General features: G+C 41.2%; 1 protein-coding gene across 1 annotated transcript in view; it reads right to left on the reverse strand.

The window, feature by feature from the left end:
• LOC140243418 (uncharacterized) overlaps positions 1-21,257 on the reverse strand; it is a 90,677-nt gene that overhangs the window by 8,808 nt on the left and 60,612 nt on the right. The window contains exons 4-19 of the mRNA XM_072323101.1: positions 15,875-19,284; positions 14,208-15,452; positions 13,233-13,668; positions 13,012-13,190; positions 12,506-12,749; positions 12,012-12,166; positions 10,162-10,342; positions 9,457-9,577; positions 8,821-8,927; positions 7,925-8,031; positions 7,404-7,442; positions 6,649-6,779; positions 5,782-5,947; positions 4,912-5,084; positions 4,001-4,296; positions 330-425 (exon numbers count right to left, since the gene is read on the reverse strand). Of these exons, the coding sequence (XP_072179202.1) occupies positions 330-425; positions 4,001-4,296; positions 4,912-5,084; positions 5,782-5,947; positions 6,649-6,779; positions 7,404-7,442; positions 7,925-8,031; positions 8,821-8,927; positions 9,457-9,577; positions 10,162-10,342; positions 12,012-12,166; positions 12,506-12,749; positions 13,012-13,190; positions 13,233-13,668; positions 14,208-15,452; positions 15,875-19,284 (7,086 nt within the window). The remainder of the gene's footprint in view (positions 1-329; positions 426-4,000; positions 4,297-4,911; positions 5,085-5,781; positions 5,948-6,648; positions 6,780-7,403; positions 7,443-7,924; positions 8,032-8,820; positions 8,928-9,456; positions 9,578-10,161; positions 10,343-12,011; positions 12,167-12,505; positions 12,750-13,011; positions 13,191-13,232; positions 13,669-14,207; positions 15,453-15,874; positions 19,285-21,257) is intronic.

Raw genomic sequence — 21,257 nt, forward strand, 5'->3', positions numbered from 1 at the left:
CCCTCACATTGTAGCACTACATACTAGACGAGCTTTTGAAAAAAAAAAGAAAGAAAGAAGAGAACGTACGAGGTCTTCAAAACGAGGAAAACTGGTCCACTGAGAAAACCCGTGCAGGCCAAATATTTACCGCCTTCGTCAATCCTATTGAATACCGACTGTCGAACCTCGATACAGAAACTAGCACCCTCGACAACATGGAGGTGGGACCAACAAACCCAAACTGGTCAGACTCTATACGTACTACAATGCGAATTCCCGCTGCAAACATTCATCTACTAGTAGTAACAGGAATTCTTATCATGCTTATGCGTACACATTTCTGTTACCTCGTTTATACCTGTCGTTTTCATGCGTGCGACTAAAATGGACGTGGGTTCGTTGCTGGGGTGGACTGGGGTCGAATTTCTTATTGCGATGGTGCTCTGTGAGACAGGAAGAGAGAGAAAGAGAGAAAGAAAAACGGGAAGAAAAGAAGCGTTTTCCTTTAGATATCACTGACAGTGTAAGACTCCACTAAACGTGTGCTTTTAGTTGGTTTAAGGGTCAAATTTTGTATGCAGTATTAAAGCGTCAAATATAATGAGGGAAGAAAAAATGTTACGTTACGATGGAGAGTCACTGGCTGAGTAAGTTTTCCAACCATGTTTTTGTGGGTGTTTTTTGTATTTTTTTTTGTTGCAATTATGAGGCCAAACGTATGGATGAATGAAAGTCAAAATAAGAAGCGAAGTAAAATATGCCTATATTAGAACACATATCTCTCTTTGTGTTTGCTCAATACAAGAGACGCATTTCAGTGCATGCGTTTTACACTACATACGTGTCGCTTAGATATTGATGATCACTTGCCTGCTTTAAAAAAACAACTAATCGTTGCTTTTTTAAAACTGATAATTAACTATCATTAACGGTAACCGTGTTTCTGCAAGATACTACAAAACTCCACTCTTGCCACGTGATTCCAATACACACGTTTTGATTGAAAAAGGACAAATCTAGGGCCTGGTGTACTTAACAATGTACAAGATGATGAATACCATGCGGATTATGCGCAGTATATTTATTCTTGTGAATAAAGAAGAGTCTTCGTATAATCAGGAATCAGAAAAAGCCAATCGCAAAGACAAAAATACCGCATCAGAGGGTGATATATATGTATGTATAAAAACCTTCATTCCAATATCTTGACTGCGTTCATGTGGCGTTACATTTATTTCATAAGTTAAAATCAGAACCAGATCTGCCTAGCACTATAGCCATCATAATGGAATAGATAATGATACTCCCATTTCTGTTTTTTAAACATTAAAAAAGATGTCCTTAATGCAGTGGAATGTAGCACACACTGTATCACCTTTTCATTAAATTAATTCACGACACTCCAGTCAATTTCCGCCAGTTTGGTTTATGATAAGAAATTTTGACAACGTTTTGATCATTCGTGTCGTCCACATATATAGGCCTACTTGAATTGACAATTTGCGAACGAGGTCAGCTAATAATCAACAGAACGGTCTTCGTGGAAAAACGAGAAACTGAAAGCCATACATGAAAACTATTTTGGGCTTATTGGACGCACTATGCACGTCGTACCCATAGGTCAAAAAGAAAGGGAAAGTCTTCTTGTAATGCCTTGACAACGTGATGTCAATGATCTAACAATTGTTATGAAATGCCATAAAATGCCTTTGTAATTCCACGTAACTATACCTTTCGTTATACAATGAAAGAATGATTTCGAAATGAAAAGAAAATGTTTTATGCCGAAATTTCACGTGGGTGACTCGATGGTATCGATATATACATAGGCACATACACGACAAATCTTCTTTGTTATATCTCGCAGGAAAGCAAACATTAAATTGGTTACTACAGTAGTTTGATTAAATTCCGTTATTGTCACCTATTTGGATACGCACAAAAACAACAACAATACCACACTGTCATGGGTAGTGTTGCTCGAATCTTTTAAGACTCAATGCCTGAATACAGACAAACGATTAGATTTGGTTAAGCTCTGATACATTCATACTGACATTTTGTTGAGAGATAGATATAGCATTCAAAATAGAACTAAACAAATGAATACATGGGCATGCTCTTCTCACACAGAAAAATGCACTATCAATGATACATCAACATGAAATTGCAACACTACAAAACATACTAGGATAACATAGACCGTATGAGACAGGGCACCAAAACTGTCACCAACCCTGCAATGGAAAACATAACAGTATATAAAAGAAAATATATTCCACTCGTCGTAAAAGAAAAAAAAAAAGAAAGAAAAATAAACGAAATACACAATGGCCTTTATATGGATTGAAACATAAGGAAAGACTACATGCGGTTTGACCGATGATCATTCTAATCTTTTTGCTGTCACAAAGTGGTCAATATGTGCAGTCAATGTTTTTTGTCAAATTTATGGTCAATAGTAGTCTCACTATGGTCAAACGGTTGACCGTGCAATATTGAAAAATATGGATTAGGTTAAATTAGATTAGGCTAGATTAAATTATGTTAGCATAGTCTTGTCTCGAATATAGGATACAGTTTAGGAGGCATTTCGACATAATATGGCTACATGGCTACCTTTATGCTGTATTCGATTGCTTTGGGTTTTTTTTTTTTTTTTTTTTTTTTGTATTTGGACCGATTCGTATCACTTTTCTTATAATAAAGGTCAATGATTGGTCATTTCTGCGGGTTTTTTTTTCTATCAGGTCGCATGGATGCATGGATGCAAGCATGGCGTTATTCCTGTAATCATTTTACCGGGGTATTTACAGTAACATTTCCGTTCTTCCCATACTTCCCAGCCTTAATATGCAGCCTTCTTCTAAACCCTCTTGCGATCTTGACAGATAAAATCCAGTATCAATGTCATGGCAAAGTATTTTCAGAAACATAAACGAAAAGAAGTAACATATAATACAGCTGCGGGATGAAATTGCACAAGGGTAAACATGGGGATTATTATTATACAGAAAAAAGGACAAATGTTAATATATATATATATATATATATATGAATACGACGAGCATTCCAGAAACCAGAAAACGAATGTAATAGGGTACCTGTATATAAAGTTTGCGTTGAGGATACTTAAAAAACAAAAACAACAGAACTATAGGCATCGGTTAAAGAAAGTTTAATAAAGAAATAAAAAAATAAGTAAATAAAACTGGATATGGTGGATACAGGGGTGCAAGAAGAATCGGAGTTTTAAGGGTTTTCCGGTTCCCTACCTTTCCCGATTTTAGTTGTCTGGTTGGCTAGTCGTCATGCTGCAGCGATGGGAGGGGAAAGGGGGCATATTGTTAGGACAGTCGGGGTTAATCTAGTCCAGTTTATTCGGGACAGCTATATGCGCATACACAAGGGGAATCTTGGCTATGTCCTAGGTCCCGGTGTAAATGCTGTATAGGATAGAAGGCTCCTTTGTATTTATGATTTTTTTTTTTGTATTATAGTATATGACAGACAGTGACTAAATCAAAACGTTATGGCAGCTTTATGGGAACAAGTCTTTATCCTCTTAAAGCGGCGAAGGGAATGATCATGTGGAGAACTTGAAAAGAATATTGTATTGTCTTATAATTATATGAACTGGGTTTTTTTTAGTATTTAATCTTATCTGTCGATGGGATAAAGATCAATTTTCGTGATGTGCAAGTTGTTTATCATTGTCATTTCCTTATTACGATTCTGAGGAGGATATTATGTGTAACAAAGTGCAAGTGAATCTATAAAAGTTTACCTATAAACTACATTTTTCGTGAAAACCACAGCATATTCCAACAACAAACGGAAACGAAAAAGAAAGTAAATTATAAGTCAACAAAATCAAAATGTAAGGTATCTATAAAATGCTGACGGGTAGCACACGTGCTATATTCTATCACTCAAAAACTGGCAAGCAATGAGACGTTAAAAAAAACATGATTTGATGGTGAATGGTTTGCAGCGCCCTCCCGGTTTTAAAAGCTACCTTGCGTGGATGATATCGATCGATCACTCTGTGATGACCGATCGGTGTCGTACTCGTAGCCCGACGATCTCGAGCTGGGGGAGTCCGAGTCCGGGTGGTGATGATGGTGGTGGCTTGAGTAGCGGGATGGCCTGTCGTACATCACCCCGTTCCCAGTGCCTCCACCTCCTCGATCACCGTTTCCGCCAGCTCCTCGACTACCGGTGCGTCCACCTACGTGGCCACCACTTCCACTCCGAGGGTCGCGTTCACCGCTGCTCTTTCGTGGCCTTGAATCGCCTCTACCCTCAGAGGACCTTAATAGGAGAAAACACATTTAACGCGCATAAGTGGACCCCGTTCAGCTTTTGTGTGTGTGTGTGTGTGTGTGTGTGGGAAAGCTGACATACTGTAGTAGACGCGGAGAGCATAGCATAAAGATCAGTTTGTGTCTATAGCAACTAATCTCGTTGAACGATAAATACATCTTTTGAATTAGATGTCAGTTTTGAGACCTCATTATACATTACCTTCAGTCTCTTTTCTTTCTCATCTCATTCTACGACTTCTCTATATGTGTTTCCCCCTTCGTTACTGTTTCCGTTTCTGTTGTCTTCCTGATACTAGTAAATACAAACAACGATGAGCTGCGATTCAAGTTAACAACTTGAAACGGATTTTGATGTGTGCACTTGACTGACAAAATTTGGCGTCGACAAACACACAATTTCGGTACATTTCTTACACCAAACGTTATCAATCAATAAGGAACTTCGACAAGAGACTTCATCTCAAGCCATTTTTATCTTTTCCCAGAAGTCTACCATTTGCTGTTGATCTTTGCTTTGCGTGCTTATATTTGTTATAGTCACTTCAGAATATTGTGAAGTGACATGGAGGAAGTTTGTTAGTTCGATAGCTCTGTCGCGAACCTTTGATCATGATGCGATCGTCTGCTTCCTTGACGACTCCCCGGTGACGAAGTCGGAGGCGACATGACGGAAGAGTGGGGCGGGTGCTGGCCGCCGTGACTAGGCACGTCGAGGAGGCGGTACCAGCGGGGTCGATTCGTCAGGAGCCGCTCGTCCGATAGATCCAGGATGACCTATAGTTAACAAGAAAATTGTGGATCGAATGAAAGTTAGTATGATTAGGTTCCGTGCATAAAGGTTAAAATGGTTACGATGCAACGATTTCATCTTTCAGTAGTTGTATAAAAAATGCCTAACAGATAAATTCGTCACAGTGGCAATCTTAGAGGATTGAATGATATTCTTGTGTAAGAAAGAAGATGAAGGTCGACTATACCTAGTCATCATTTAGCTCTATCTAAGAACATCGCGGGTCCGCAAAACTAATACGACCCTGTATCGAAAGAGAACGCAAGTTTAGTCCAGTTGGTGCCGTGAAGAGTTCATCTGAGCCATTATCATCCTGAGACATAACTTTTCAATATCTTCTGAACCGTATTGTTCGTTCCTTCCTAAAATTGGCATATTCATAAATTTCACTTATTACATTTTGTAATGTCCATATATGCATTTATATCTTCTTTAAAAATTATTTACATGGTTTGTTGCAGATGGAAAATGAATGAATGAATGAATGAATAAGTGAATGAATGAATGAATGAGTGTGCCCTGGGGGAATAAGACCACCGTTAGTCTACATTTCGAGATTCGGTTAATGGAGTTACATTCAAGTGCGATCAGGGAATCCTTGTCCCCTCTTGAAAAAAAAAAAACCAACAACACGATGATAATGACTTTTGTTTATTGGCCATCAGTGAACAAAGAGTTTACCTGGCCCATGAATTCGCTGGTGGAGCTGCGGTCGTAGTCCCACACGTTGACTTCGATGGTGCGTGATCTGATCTGACTGTGCCTCAGATTTCGGAAGATAATGGATTGATTCCACTCGGGCGTCAGCGTGCGAGGGACGTACCGTGATCTCTGCCTGTCCTCAGGACTGTGTGGAGTGGATACAGGGAACAAAGAAAAAAAACATCAATCCATTAGCCTAAAGTGTTTCAGACTTTAGGCTAACCATTAGCCTAAAGTGTTTTCGATGAGCTGGGGTGGGATGTTAGACACATAAACTGGCAAAGAGATAGAGCATGATTTCACCTCGAGATGGCATGTCAGGTGCAGGTTGGGAGATGAGCGTTTTAAATTATCTCGATAGCGCCTCTTGTCTATCACCAACACACTAACGATATAAAAACAGAAGCATCACAAACATACGAATACCTGAATCTCTACACAATAATCACAGAGTTAAGTACAATATTTACTTATCTCTCCAGCCAGTGACACGTCCATGTATATCTCTTTCTATCTATCCATCTATCTATCTACCTATCTATCTATCTCTATATATGTCTATAACAATGTATACAATTAATATCATATATATGTACATATTTGCCTATTTCTCTACTGGTCTATCTACAGTTGCTTCTCTTATCTTCTCTTCCATCTAACGGTATAGATGTCTATGTATAACTTCACTTATAATATGTTCTGCTTCTATCCACCAACGTATACCTATCTGCCAATCTTCCCCGTAATAACTTTATTTCTCTACGGTCTCTTGATATACTGCTCCTGCCTACAGAATGTCAACCAGCGATCTAGTCATTGGGGATGCGAACCAGGGGCGCGCCTTACCCTCTGGCTGGCAGGAGGCACACGGACACGTAAGGATCGGCCAGGTTGGTGGAATCTCTCGCAGTCAGACCACGCCCACGTAGGATTCCAACCAGGAGTTCGGCACGGTGGCTGTCGTATGCAACTTGAAGCTGGGCGGAGCATTGAACATTTGAAGGGAGAAGGAAGCATGTGGCGATTTGAAATTTGTGTGTAAAGTAGTATTAAGAGACACGTACAGGGCATGGCACAGCATATTGTACTTAAAAGACCACCAACACTGGACATTATCCTCAGAAATCGCGATGGTGGAAGCATGCTATGATGTGCGTCTTTCTCCTTACATGCATTTAGTTAAAATGATGTCCGAAATTATGTATGACTGTGTACGACTTGTATCTTATTATTGTTGTTGGTAATATGACGTAGACAGAAATTTCAATTTTCAATTTCAATTTCAATTTGTTTTTGCAACTTTTTTTTTTTAAGAATACAATATTGAAACCAAAATACAAAAGAAAATCAGATTTTCTAGATCAAGTTTTCCAACAATGATATAAAATGGGTGCATATTCCTAAAGTAAATACTATTCTGATAACTCCTTACTCACTTCCCTCTCCCCGAAAACGTTGCGGCTTGAAGTCATGTCTTACAAAATTTAAGACAACATTATAAATACACCCGCAGTAACACGTAAAATTCAAGTTACAACCTTACACCCAGAAATGGATCTTTTATCACATATCTTGAATTCTTACACCAATAACTCACTCACCTGAATTTCTCCTGTGATTTTTCGTCCTCTTCCTCTTCCCTAGAAAGGCAAGAAAAAGAAATTAAGGGGGGAAAACAAGAAAATCTGAAAGCCTGCAAGAGGTAGGATTACATCTGAGCTGCACACTGCAATTGGTGTAGTAATATAGATGAATAAAAATGACACCAGGGGCCCATTGCATAAAAGTTACTATTATGGTAACCTTGCCATCCAGTGGTAACTTCCATGGAGTTCTTAATTTTGATCGGCTGTTGAGTAGTGTTACCATGGTAGTTACCATTGGATGGCAAAGTTACCATAATTGTAACTTTAATGCAACAGGCCCCAGAAAAGCCTTTATCCACCCGCACCCGCCCTTCTCTTTCTTCTCCCAATATTAATAGGCAAACTTTCTTCTGCCCCACCTCTAATTTTCCTTTAAGATATGGAAAACTCACAAGATAATGTGCGTCTCTCCGCATCGCCCAATCCTAACAATCTTTCCTATTTTAATATTAGTACTTTAAATGTTTTCCCCTTACCTGATGTGATGAGTGGGTACTCTCCGAAGGGGATGCGGAGCTCTGGTAGGAGGGGTAGGTGATGCCCTCTAAACGTTCTGACAGCATCCGTGGATCAACACCACCACCTGTTGACGGAAGTGATGAATTTATATGAGATAACTTGGTGGTATCGGCGTAAAGGGTATCAAAATAATATGAAACATCTCTTCACAAAACTTGTGAAATAGTAATATATAATAATAATAATAATAATAATAATAATAATAATAATAATAATGATAATAATAATAATAATAATAATAATAATAATAATAATAATAATAATAATGATAATAATAATAATAATAATAATAATAATAATAATAATAATAATAATAATAATAATAATATATAGTTTCTATCTGATATTACCTTTCTTTATATCGCAAATTTGATGACAAATGTAGCCCTTCCTTATCAATTACGTGTCAGTGGTTTAAATTGTTGTGTAAAACTAAATAAAGATGGAAAGAAAATCCTGTCTCAGAAGACGATAATGTAGACAGATTTTATGTGCAGTTGTACCACACAGCATGTAAGATTAAAAACTTGTTTCATTTCCATCTGAGAAGATGGCCGGATGGTCCATATTCAGCTGCAATAGCTGGTCTTCCATGGGGTCCAAAGTCAAGCACATTTAGAAAGGAATACTAGGATATAATAGCATTTTATTTTGATATTAAATTCCCATATGTATCTGACTTCCGTTCGATAAACTATACCAGAAATAATCCTCGCATGTCATTTTGATACTTTCCTGATCTCATCCGTTTGCTTTGAGCATCTATCGACTACATGTCATATAATAATTGATAAACGTGAGATATCAAAACTTATCACGAAACTACTTATTGCAACTACGTGTGTGTACCCACCATAATCTCCCCTCCTGTAACCCCCGGGCGGTGGCGGAGGAGGCGGAGGAGGTCCCCCGTTGGCTAGTCGTGCTCGTGGTCGAGGAGAATCGAGCAAATTTGGACCGCTGTCGCAGTAAAAAGAAAACGATAGATATTGAAGATGATACTACGAATCAGACATTTTGATTTGATATAATTCTAAAAAATTTCAGAGCTCTGACTGATGTTAGTTTAGAATGACATTCGTGTCACCCATCCATACAGTATACTTCTTCAGATTTTTCCCCCATATCATATTTTGTTGGTCGGATTACTGTTTAGTGCGCGTGAATGAATCAGTGTGTTTCTCATCGTAAAAAGCCCAATTCATTTCCAATACGATAATTCTTAAAAAGTAGAAAAAGTAAGCTCTGCCAAAGTAAGGAACAATCAAACATTACGCCAGGATACAATTGTTCGATACATTTATTTTGTTAGATAATATTTGCACTCAAAACTTACAATAGTTACCCCCCCCCCCCCCATTGATTTGATATTGAGTGAATTTTGTGCAAGCTTAGCATTGCATTACAATTTTGACGGAAAGCTGAAGAACTGCCATTTCGTGGCCTATTACAGTGACCATTGTTACTTTACCAAGATTTGTCTACTTGCCATTTCAAAAGCACTTCAGTTTGCTTCTCCGACGATTTCACGATACGTTGCACTTCTTCGTATGTACGCCCAGTCAGCGAGATCCCGCACCACTCCAATACTTGGTCGCCTTCCCGAAGACCTGATGGAAGAGGATATCTCGACATGTTGCCATAAGTTCGAACAAACAAACAAACAAACAGAGAGTAAGCATAAAATCACTTGTCTGTGAAATCAACCAGTTTAGTGAGCATGCAACAATTGTTTGAGTAACGGAGGGAAGAGCATTGAAAAAAGGGCAGTCTGGTATATAGTGGATATGACTATTGACTTTGTAACGGAGGTCCCGAGTTCAAATCCCGTCAAGCGCCTACGCCCTTGGACAAGATGTTTTTATCCACAATGTCCCTCTCGGCCAAGGTGTGAAAATGGACTCCTGCCAACGCTAGGGTAATAATAATGGTAGGGCCGTCTGGAAGAGTAATATCAACACTGAAGAGGCTACGCAGAGTTAAAAAAACACCCGTAGTATCATAATTATCATCACTGTCATTGTCGTTATTATTATTCTTAGTCATCTTCATCATCACTATCATTATTAATGAGATACGAAAGTGTTCAGTGTACCTCAAGTGGTGATATTAGAGTTGAAAAACATGAAAAAAAAGCCTCTGTCCCTTTCGCAGTCTGTCACACCTGCCTCTTATCATAAAAGAAGAAACCTACCTTCGGTTCTATCGGCGATTCCTCCCGGGTAAATCTCGGCGACGTAAGCCACGAGCTGGTCGTTTCCCGGCATCCGCTTCCCGCCGACGACCCGCATACCGAGCCCGTTACCGCGGTTGGTCCGGTCGCGAGGATCCCTCAGAAGGCGGTACTTGCGACCCACACTCTGTGGTGACGGCTCCTCGTGGGAAGAAGAAAAATGTTTGGAAAATGCTGATGTGGTTCTCTGCTTTTTCATTACTTACAGCAGCAACAACAAAGAAGTAAATCAAAGAGGCAAGATAAAAGTAACCGGAACAAACAGCTTACTGAACATTTGCTCCGTCCATTAACAATAAATGTGTTGCTCGTTGACTCTTTATTTTCGGCACTGGTTCTTTCATTTACTTAGTCAGTATGCGCTTTCACATGATTATACATGATATGTATGATATTATATGTATATATATATATATATATATATATATATATATATATATGAATCTAGCCCTCGTCGAGCACCACTTCCCTAAAGGACACCAGCTCAGCAAGATATGCAACAGGAACACTCTGAAAGTAAGCTACAGCTGCATGGACAATATGCATACTATAACAAAGGCACACAACAACAAAATAATCAACAACAGTCAAGAGCAAGCCAGGGACTCCTGCAACTGCAGAAAGAAGGAAGATTGCCCGATCCCTGGGAAATGCACAGCCAGGAACATCATATACGAAGCGAAGGTAGCGACCCCAGACGATGAGAAAATATACATCGGCCTCACCTCAACCTCCTTCAAATCCAGATATGCCACACACAAGGCAAGCTTCACAAACAGGGAAAAGCGACACCAGACAGAACTGAGTAAACACATTTGGGGACTGAAGGATGAAGGCACTCCCTACTCACTCACATGGAGGATCGTCAGGCACGCCCAACCGTACTCGCCCAAAACAAACCGCTGCAACCTGTGTCTATGGGAGAAATACCACATCATCACGGCCAAGAAACCAGCAATCCTGAACTCAAGAACAGAACTCATTTCAACATGTAAACATAAGAAAAAGTTTTCCCTCGCAGAGCTTGGCTAGCTCCCCCCCCCCCCCCCACCTCCCCGGCTTCCACATGTAACAATCTGAGCCATACAAGTGTATTACCCCTGCCTTAAGCCCAGTACCAGTGTCATTTAAACTTTATTGTGCTGTTAAGTAGCCACGTGCATGTATTTTTTGTATCTTTTGTATCTTTTGTTTGCTTGCTTGAGTGCACCAGAGCCGTATGTCTTACACTGTACTTTAACAAGAAACTGATTTAGTTGCTGACGAGGCTTCGGCCGAAACAGACTGTCCAGCTAAGTCACTAATAAAGCAACGCCTTCCATCCTACTATATATTGTACTACATGGGCTCCTATATAGTTGAGCACTGTCAGCCATATTGCAGTTCACACTCTACTTACGTATATATATATGTATACATAATTTCTAACATTTGCAGATTTTTCGTATAACTGTGGTTCGAATATGACATTAAAATCTCAGATTCAACACCTGGGTCGCATGGGGAAATTGAGGTTTAAGATCAATGAAGCAAGTGAACTAAACAACATGCTTGTCAAACTCATGATGAATGTAAGTTCTGTCATTTTGAAAGTTTGAAATATTTTTATTATGAATTCTAACAAAATATAACATGCAGTTAGTCTTAATTACATATTTTTGCTTGCATGGATGAACAAGAACATTCTCATCTAACATTGTCTAAATTGATTTTCTATTCATTTGTTGAAATTTTTTCACAAAGCTTCGATGCATCAATTAAAATGAGGAAAGAGAAAAAAAAAACACACTGGCATTTACAAAGATACTCACTGTTCCACGCTGATATTGAGCCCCGTGGAAGTGGAAGTGGTCGTCGTGATACTGCGCCCGCAGTCGACGATCGACCTCGTTGTCGTCGCTGTCTTCGGCTCGTCGAGACCACTCCGTGGCCTTCACCCGAATCTCCTGGTCGCTGTAGTAATAATCTGTCGGAACAGACGCGATATAGAGTTACAAGAAATCATGTGTTAATTCATGTTCTCACCATAGATGGTGATGATGGTGAAAAGTCTTTCTTAAAATTATCCTGGAGGGTAAACAGACTAAAAAGGGCATGTATATGTCACATCTTGATATGGTATCACAAGACAGAGTAAAATACAGCAGAAAAAAGGAATTGGAAAAGAATGCGTTAAGAAACACGCTCTATAAACGCTCTATAGAGGAAACTGGGTGTGTCATATTTAACCTAAGACAAATCACTGTCGTAAAAGTAGAAAGCGGAGACAAATAAAAAGAATAAATGAAAAGAAATGACATCTGACCTTCGGGATGTCTCTTTGGCTGCGACCCTTGGATGCCCTCCTGGCCACGCCCCTGTCGTGAAGAGCCCCCGTGTGCCCTGGGCATCAGTGGTGGTGGTGGTGGAGGACCACTCTCTGAGGAATCCCACTCCTCGTCAGTACCACGCCGCTGCTCCTGGTGGTGAGGATGATGATGATGAGGGGGCTGATGACTACTTTGATGCCGAGGAGGTGGCTCGGGCCGACGATAATCTACGGCTTTCTCCTGTTAAACACAAAATGATCACGCAGTTTCAATTACCAGTACCCCAGAATATAATATCAGCCTTGTGTTGGTCTTGTAAGGAAAATAACATTAACATGATTATTACCTATTACAGTATCAATTCTGATTTCAGTGACCCTATATCATACAAGAAAAAAAATGTTTTGCCATCCCATTTTATCATATAACCTTGATATTCATCACCTGAGATATCTACCAAATGACTAGGGTTAGCATGGAAATACCTCAAGGGCTAACTCACCGGAGTTATGGTGTCATCATACAAGACATTTTCATCTTGGTCTGAGAACAGTCTCATTTCGCTGTTCGTGCTGTCCAGACTACTCTCCCTCGACATCATGCGTGGTCGCCCAATACGTTCTCCACGGTTAATGCTGCCTTGTCGAGATGGCATCCCTGAGTCGCTCATGCTGTCACCACCTCCGCTCCCACCAGCACCTCCGGCACCACCACTAGCTCCGCCGCCTCCCCCTCCTCCTCCTTGCCCATCTGTGATGGGGAGAATCAGGCCTTGCTGATCCCTCCTGATTCCACGCTCCCTATCAGTCAGCTGAGGAGAGGAGTAGTGAAAAGGCGACCCTCGCTTGAGTTTCGTCCGTGGGTAAGTTACCGGCTCCTGTCCGTCATATCGTAGAGGATCCTTGGGGGAGTTGTCCGCCTCGTACGCCGCCTTGAGGGTCTCCAGGCTGTGGCTCGCCGAGATCACGGGTTCGCTCGTCGTCGACGTGCTGGCGCTCCAGTCTGTTTGTCGCCTCGTCTTCATCTCCTCGAGTTTACGAGCCGATTCCTCCATCTGGCGACGCCTGCGGTCCAATTCCTGCCGAAACTGACGCTCCGTCTGCTCGCGAATTCGTTTCTCGATCAATTCACCTTCTTTGCTCAATCGTTCGACATCATCCTAATTAGGTTTAAAAAGAAATCAGCGCGTTAAAGTACTTGCATATATTTTGCTCTGTGACAAATGATAAGTAAAGATGTTGGAAGGCGTTAATTTCAATTAATTGATGAACATCTATGTACACTACTTAACTTAAAAATGGCGACAGACTTGTCCAGACCTGTGAGCTGTTTCAAAGTTTATATGATTCTATGGATATTTATAAATCAAAGAGATCTATCCACTTATCAAAGAAGCGAGCCAAAGATTTCAAAGTGATGAGGAAAGAGGCTGATCAAAATATGCCATTTGTTATTTGTCCTGATTACGTGATATCATATGGTCAAACTGTATCTGTTGAAATGCATACGTATCTTCATATATATATATATATATATATATACATATATATCTCATACATCATATATTATATATGAATATATAGATATATACTTTTGGAGAACTCTGAAGAAAGGGATGGAAATCAACTTTTGTTCGTAGACCGTCGTGCCCACGTGAAAGGATAAAAATAATTCTGCCAAATATGTTGTGCCTCTCACCGATGTTACTGGTGGTGATTCTCTGCTTTTCGTATGACCAGAAGATGACTTTTTGCTCTTCACCGAGGAATCGTACGAATGAGAACGTTTGTCGCTCATGCCATTACTACGGTGATCAGAGATGGTTTGAGGATGAAAATCGAACTCCGAGTCCACGTCTTCCTTGATCGGGGAGAAGGCAGGTGCAACAGAATCCGTCGGTTGCCACCTGGCTTTTCGCCTCTGTGGTGACGCTTGCGGCGACGCGCGGACTGGAAGGCTGCCTCCAGACTTACCAGCCTTGGCACTCCCGGATGATTTACCTCCATTCGGTTCTTCCCTCTGTTCCCCTTCGTGTCGGTCGGGACTGAGTATAATTACTTGTGGATCCTGCGAAGACTGAATATGGTGGGGTGGTGAGTTGTCCAGCTGAGCCCTACGATGGGCTGTCACCTGTTTGAGCTCCTCCTTCATTTTATGTCGCACCGTCTTCAAACCGTAGTCAGGGATTTCAGAGGTGGTAAATTTCTCTTGCAAGGGCGTCTTTCTCCTCGTGTCTTTCTTGTTTTTCCGACTGTCCTCTTGTGAGTCACTGTATCTTGATCGAACTTCTTTCTCAATGTGAGAGGTATTGTACGCCTTGTAATCTTTACCCGTTGCTTCCGATATCTGTTTTTCAATTTCGCGAATGATGTCCTCCTCTGACTTTGACAGTCTGATTTGGTCTCCGGGCGAGACGATTATTCCAGAAGGCAAGTCGCTGGTCTCGATTTCATGGATTCGATCAGAGCTGATGGAGAGTTTCCCCGTTGGAAAGGGGTTGTGCATTCCGTACATGGGATGAAGTAAGGCAGCCAACTCCTCGGTTTCTCTGTCCTCGCTTGTTATGGTCACATCCGAGTCCGAGAGGCTGCCTTCCGTCACCCCGGCAACGCGGGCCTTGTGGTGTCTGTTGTAACGGCGGGAGAGCCTCTCCTTCCCTTCCTCAATTCGCTTGGTATCTGACGCCAACTTCCTTAGTTTTAGCAACGCCTCCCGTCGCTCCTTTTCCAGTTCCGCCGTCTTTCTGGCCAGGAGTTCCTTAACCTTCTGGACATCGACGCTCTTCTCTGAATCACGAAGAATTTCGTCTATGGTTGAGCCGAGATCAGACTTGATTGAGACGGTGACTGGTTGCACGTTTTTCGGAACAACAGGAAGTCGTCGTCGTACCTTAGCGGGTGTGCTACTCTCGCTGTCACAACTCTCAGCGTCACTAGAAGAGGCCTGGTGTGACGAAAGAAGAAAAGATAATTGTAATATAAGGTTAAGTGCATGTTTTATGAGCAAGGAGAACTAAACATTGTTCATTGGAAAGAAAACGTGAGACCATCAAACGTTACAAAGATCTGTAATTCCGCAATCAATTTGACAGAAACACATCTGAACATATTTTCATACATGACTTGACATTTCAACAGAGACCAGTGGATAGTGCCGATGTTATATAATCTAGGGAAAATGGCGGAAACAGCTCGAAGGAATTCAACTCTGTCTAAGAATATATCAACCTGAATATATGCCAGATCTTAGGTCCCGTGTGTATTAAAATGGTGCAAAATAAATTTCGCCAGTACTTTACAATCATTTCTTACTTGATAAGACATATCAATTAATGTGAAAGATAATTTCGTCGTATGAGAGATTACCTTGAGATAATCTTTGCCTGTGAACTTGAGTGAAGCAAGTGAATCCATGTTCGTACTCTGTGAAGCAGCATCCATCCTACTTGGTCTTGGATTCCGCTTGGTCGATCCGGTCGGTTCTGGACTTGAGGAACCACTGGATGATGCATTTGTTGAAGCAACCATCTGCTTAGTTTCGTCAAAGTACAGATGCCTCTTGGAGCCAGCAACACTAAAGTCAGTATCAGTGGAATGAATGGATGACGTCGGAGATAGCTCGGGACTAGTACCAACGCCAATGCTTGTTGTGTGAACGGATTTTGTCGGGGAAGTTGAATTGGAATCAGGACTTTCGGCACCAGGTCCAACAGCTGCATCGATCAAGATTTTAGATGGTGGTAGGGGTGGTTTACTTACAGGAGGGGGTGTCGTCTGAGTCCGACTTTCAACCACTGAATGCGTCTGTGCAGAGGAAGAGACCATTTGTCCACATGCTATCACGGTGCTCTCTGAGGCACTTGTGCTATCTTCAGGACTTATCGAGCTCCCCACTTCCAAATAGAGGCGCTCTTTGCTGGAGCTTTTTGCACTAGGAGGCGAGGGATCTTCAGATATAGAGTCTGGCCACGAAATGTTTGCAAATTCCTCGAAACTAGAACCCATTTCTGTAAGTACTGAACGGTATTTGGTAGGTCCCTCCGCTCCATCATCGGGGTCGGCTTCAACCTGTGAATGTTCCATAGGGAACATTGTTTCAGGGAAAGTACGTTTAGACATCCACTGTTTTGGTGTTAAAGGAGGAGAGAATTTTAAGCTGGGTGATATCGGACTTGTCCGTGGAGAAGATATATCAAATCGCTTGTTAGGGCTTGTAATTCTCGGTCGTTCATAGGAGCGAGCATCTTTCGTTGGCGTTCTTGGGGATTCTAAAACACCGATGTTGTCAAGCTTCTGATTTGAAGTTAGATCAATATCAAGTGGGGGCCTTGCTGAAGACTGCTGCGAAAACTCCTTTTCTACAGTTGCTGCTACTGGTGCAATATGTTCACGTGTTAAAGCGGAAGACAGTGATTCAAATGTCTGATCTGTTGACAGGTCAGATGTGTCATCGGATGCCGAAGCATCCTGCAAATGCTGATCCTTGCGAGAAAGTCTTTGTTCGCTTTTTCCAGACGCAGTGTATCGATCATCACTCGGTGACATATAATCAGGGCTCTCTTGGGTATCCTCGGAAGTTTGTTCTTGAATAGTCGTGAGAATATTCACGCGATCTCGTTCCCTTTCCTCGCGACTTTCATATTCCTCAACCTCATCGTCGTCCTCTTCCAACTCTTCTTCTTCTTCTTCCTCGATGTAATAATCATCGACCTCCTCTTGTTCTTCCATCACTGTTGCAAGTCCTTCCTCTTTAATTCGATACGGGGAAAGGTGCTCCACTACTTCATGCTCAATTCCGATGTCTTCCATTATTACGTCTTCCATGTAATCAGTGTAATCATCGCCGCTATCAAAACTCGAATACGAGCGATCTTCCGTCATGTAGTCCTGGTCTTCGTAGTATTCGCGGTTGATTTCGTCCTCCGAGTCGTCAGCAAGAGAAGTACACTCGGAAGACAGCTGGTCAAACGCAAGATCTACGGTTGGACTCTCCCCTTCGACATCATAAATGGGTGAAAGGGGCGTGTCTGACGATTTTTGACGTTTTCGTCGGGAATTACTATTCGCATGCTTCTGACCTATCACTGGAACTCTGCCTCCTAGCCCGACTTTCGTGAGATCTTCGACAGATATATATTTGGACTCTGCTCCCTCACTCGCCGGTGGCCAGAGAGGGGGAATGTCATTAAGGTTATCACCACCTATCGCACCCAAATCTGTTAAACCGGGTAAATCTGATAAGTCTTCGGAAACCTGCTTCGGTCGATCCCCGAGGAGAGTCTTCCTAACTCTTCGAGACTGATCAGCTTTGATTTCACTGTCGCTTAAACTCTCATAGTCTGTTGGTGTAATATCCGGTCGTCTTCTAAGATTAAAATGGCTGTCATCCAGTGATCCTTGTCTTGGAGGTCTTTCTTCAGACTTTCCTCGTTTCAAACGCTCCATTTGTGACACTGCGGGGCCAATATTTCGCTCTTCTTTTTCCACTGCAATTGATTCTGCCATACTATCTGCCTCTATGTGATGCGGATTGTGCAAAGTATAATCTATTTCGTCCTTCCTGGTAGACGTTGCATAATGTTGTGACTCTATATGCTCTTCCGTTTTCATCGACACATGCTCAAACATTTTCTCTGCCATATCACCTGATACCGGGCTTTCCTTCGCTGAAGTCAACACAAACGCAGCCACGGGACTGCCTCTGTCTGCTGTTAGAGTGAGAATGGGTCTGTGAATCTTGCTATTTTGCTCCTCTTCGGGCCGATGCGAGGGGCTCTTGTCCACTTTGTCCACCCCTGGAAGTCGAGCTGGATTATCATCATGTTCTCTTATAGACGGGAATAGTTTCCTCTCTGGAGAAGCTTGTTCAGCCATTGCTAAAAGCTGCCGCATCATTTCTTCATCGTCAATACTTCCTTCTTCATGAGCCATGATAATTTCCTTTCTACTTGGGGATGAATATTTGCTTTCATGTACTCTAATGTTTCCACTAGTTTTGCTCGAACGTTCGTCTAAGTCGTCCGCAGAAGGCTTCCGTGGTGCTGAGTGAGGATTACCTTTAGTCCTATCTGAGCTATCTTTAGTTGTAGCCACTGGAGTGAAACCTATGTCAGCACTTTGGTCACGAGCTGTTACTTCCGACCTCTTTGATGCTACTTGGGAAGCTATGGAGGAGTTTATTTGTGAACCGTGGCTCAAACTGAAGGCTACATCAATGTCGGGCTGTTGCACGGAACCCATTTTCCTCTGCACTTCCCCCGTCTTTCTCGGCACTTCTCTGCCTCCCTGCGTTTCCATTCCTCGAGGATTTTGCATGCTAGGTTTGCTTTGCGAAGCCGGCGTATCGGGCTTTGACGAGTCGGTCAAAGTATATTTTTCCTTTTCAGCCGTCTCAATAGGCTGAAATTGCTGAGAGTTCTTCGAATCGTCTTCTTGACGATTCAAATATTGAATACTTGTTCTTTCTTGAAGGCGAGGTTCTCTAGATGCAGAATCTCGAATACCATCTGAATTTGCCACATCTTTCGCTAGGGATCTTTGACTGACTGATGTCCCTTTTGTTGGTCCCTTTGTAACGGAATCTTGAAGGCGTTGGGAGTGACTACCAGGGCTAGGCTTTGACGCTGACTTCGAATCGTCTCCGGTCGACCTTTGCACCTGAAATCCTTCTGTCGGTTGGCTGACTACTACAGAGGAACCACTGGGGATGGGAGACGAGTGAGCCGATTCGGCGGAAGAAGGCGAAGAACGAGCGCCGTTTCTTTGGCTTTGTGAACCTGTGTTTAGAGAGAAAAATAGTCATAATAACATGTACATTGTCGTATATAAGACTGAGTCGCTATTTTAGCAGAAGGATAGCTACTATATGTCATGCATAAGTATGCACTTGACGAACTGCACCTGTGGTTACATGCAAAAATAAGTTGGTTAAAACGAAACCTCAACTGCATTGTCTCGAAAAACTTTGCCTAAGCTGTCCAAACTACAGTTACAGTATATTCATGTACTGAGTAGTCCCTTTAAATTCTTGATTTGCACGGTGCAATATGCTACTGTTACGTCAGATTTCATCAGCGAAACCAAACGTATATTCATCGTAGGCTATGCACTAATGCAAAATAATGATGATAATAATAATAATAATAATAAAAGTAATAATGATGATAATAATTTTACAAACCTTTTTGAGGTGAGGACCTTCCCGACTCAATTGATGATACGGATAATTGCAGTCCATTACCTCCATGCGATTTGAGTGCTGAAGTAAAAAATAAACAAGAAACATAAAGAAGAAAGTAACAAAGATGTGCTTTTCTACCTTATATATTCTATTTGTATTATATTATAATATATTATATTATATTATATTTCTGCAGTTCTAATGCAGTCATTTCTGTCAGGATTCAATTCAGCTCAATTCATTACATTTATTTTCTTTCTTCTTTTTCCAACAAAACATAACACAGAGTGAATCAGGAATTATAGCATAAACATATACATTCGACTTTGCAAAGGATAAATAATACATATAAAAATATGCATCCATACTGGCAAAAATACAAAGTTATTCTTCAGTTGAGAAAAAAAAAAGGAATTGAAAGGTCCACTAAAAAGCAAGCTTGTATATTGTGAACCACTAAAAAAAAACAAAAAAAAAACTTATGAAATAATTATTTGCAAGGGCTTGTGCTCAAAACTTGACATTCAAGTATGTAGATCATGCCAGATCAACCTCTCAAAAATAACCCGGGTTTAGAGGATTGTGATTTGCTTCCTTTTGACACAGTATGACAGCTCGCACATTTCGGTCACACTAAGATAATGATGTATTCAATACACAAAAGATACAGAAGTTCTTATGAAAAACAGTAAAGACATTGAACACTAGCCTCTAGGGCCTACCAGTCCAGCATACTATAGAGCTCTGTGTCATGTTGAGTTTCGCGCTATCTAATCGAAATAAATATACACCAGTGATACCAGTTACGTAAGACTTGATAGAGCTGGTGCTTACAATGATGAATACGGAAATAGCAGCACCTAATCAGTGTGCAGAACTTAATTACGTCTTACCTATGAATTTTTGGTTCCTGTTTTGTTGTATTTGCATTGATATTTATTGTTGTCCGGTGGTTTTTTATATTGCTTCCGGTTCCGTGAAATGTTAAGATGGGCCGAAATGTTATGCATGTAGGCCTACATTACGTAATAATCAATTATACGTATAATTACAACAATAGGAAAAAGTCCCGTGGATCTGATTTCCTAAGAGTGTTCACGGAATCTGTGCACATTTTCAAGGCTTGAAAAGCATTTGTAGGATTTTGACGTAAAATATGAGTAATGCGACAATGTGTACTACAACATAGGGCCTAATAGATCTGGCATGGGCACGGTAGTGGTGGCGGGTCAGTGAACGTAAGCTATTCTTTTATGAATGTCAGTACATTTGCAAGCAAGAAAATAGTCATAACAGATGTTTGCATAAATTATCAAGAGAGCTATCTATAGTTTCAACTGGGTACAAAATATGGCCCTGTCCACCACAAGTTACACGGCAAAACCTAAGCTATTGACGCCGGGACGTGGTGGACCCAGGTACAAAGAAGTGCAGGAGCAATTTGGAATTTATTATGCAATAGTTTAGTGATCGAACGACGTTCATGTAACGACAGAACAGAAATCATTATGCAGGCAGAGAATGGTGACCCCGCGTGGACATTCAGATGAGCAAAACTATACTGACCAT

Source organism: Diadema setosum, chromosome 2, assembly GCF_964275005.1.
Source record: "Diadema setosum chromosome 2, eeDiaSeto1, whole genome shotgun sequence".
Classification (NCBI taxonomy): Eukaryota; Metazoa; Echinodermata; class Echinoidea; order Diadematoida; family Diadematidae; genus Diadema; species Diadema setosum.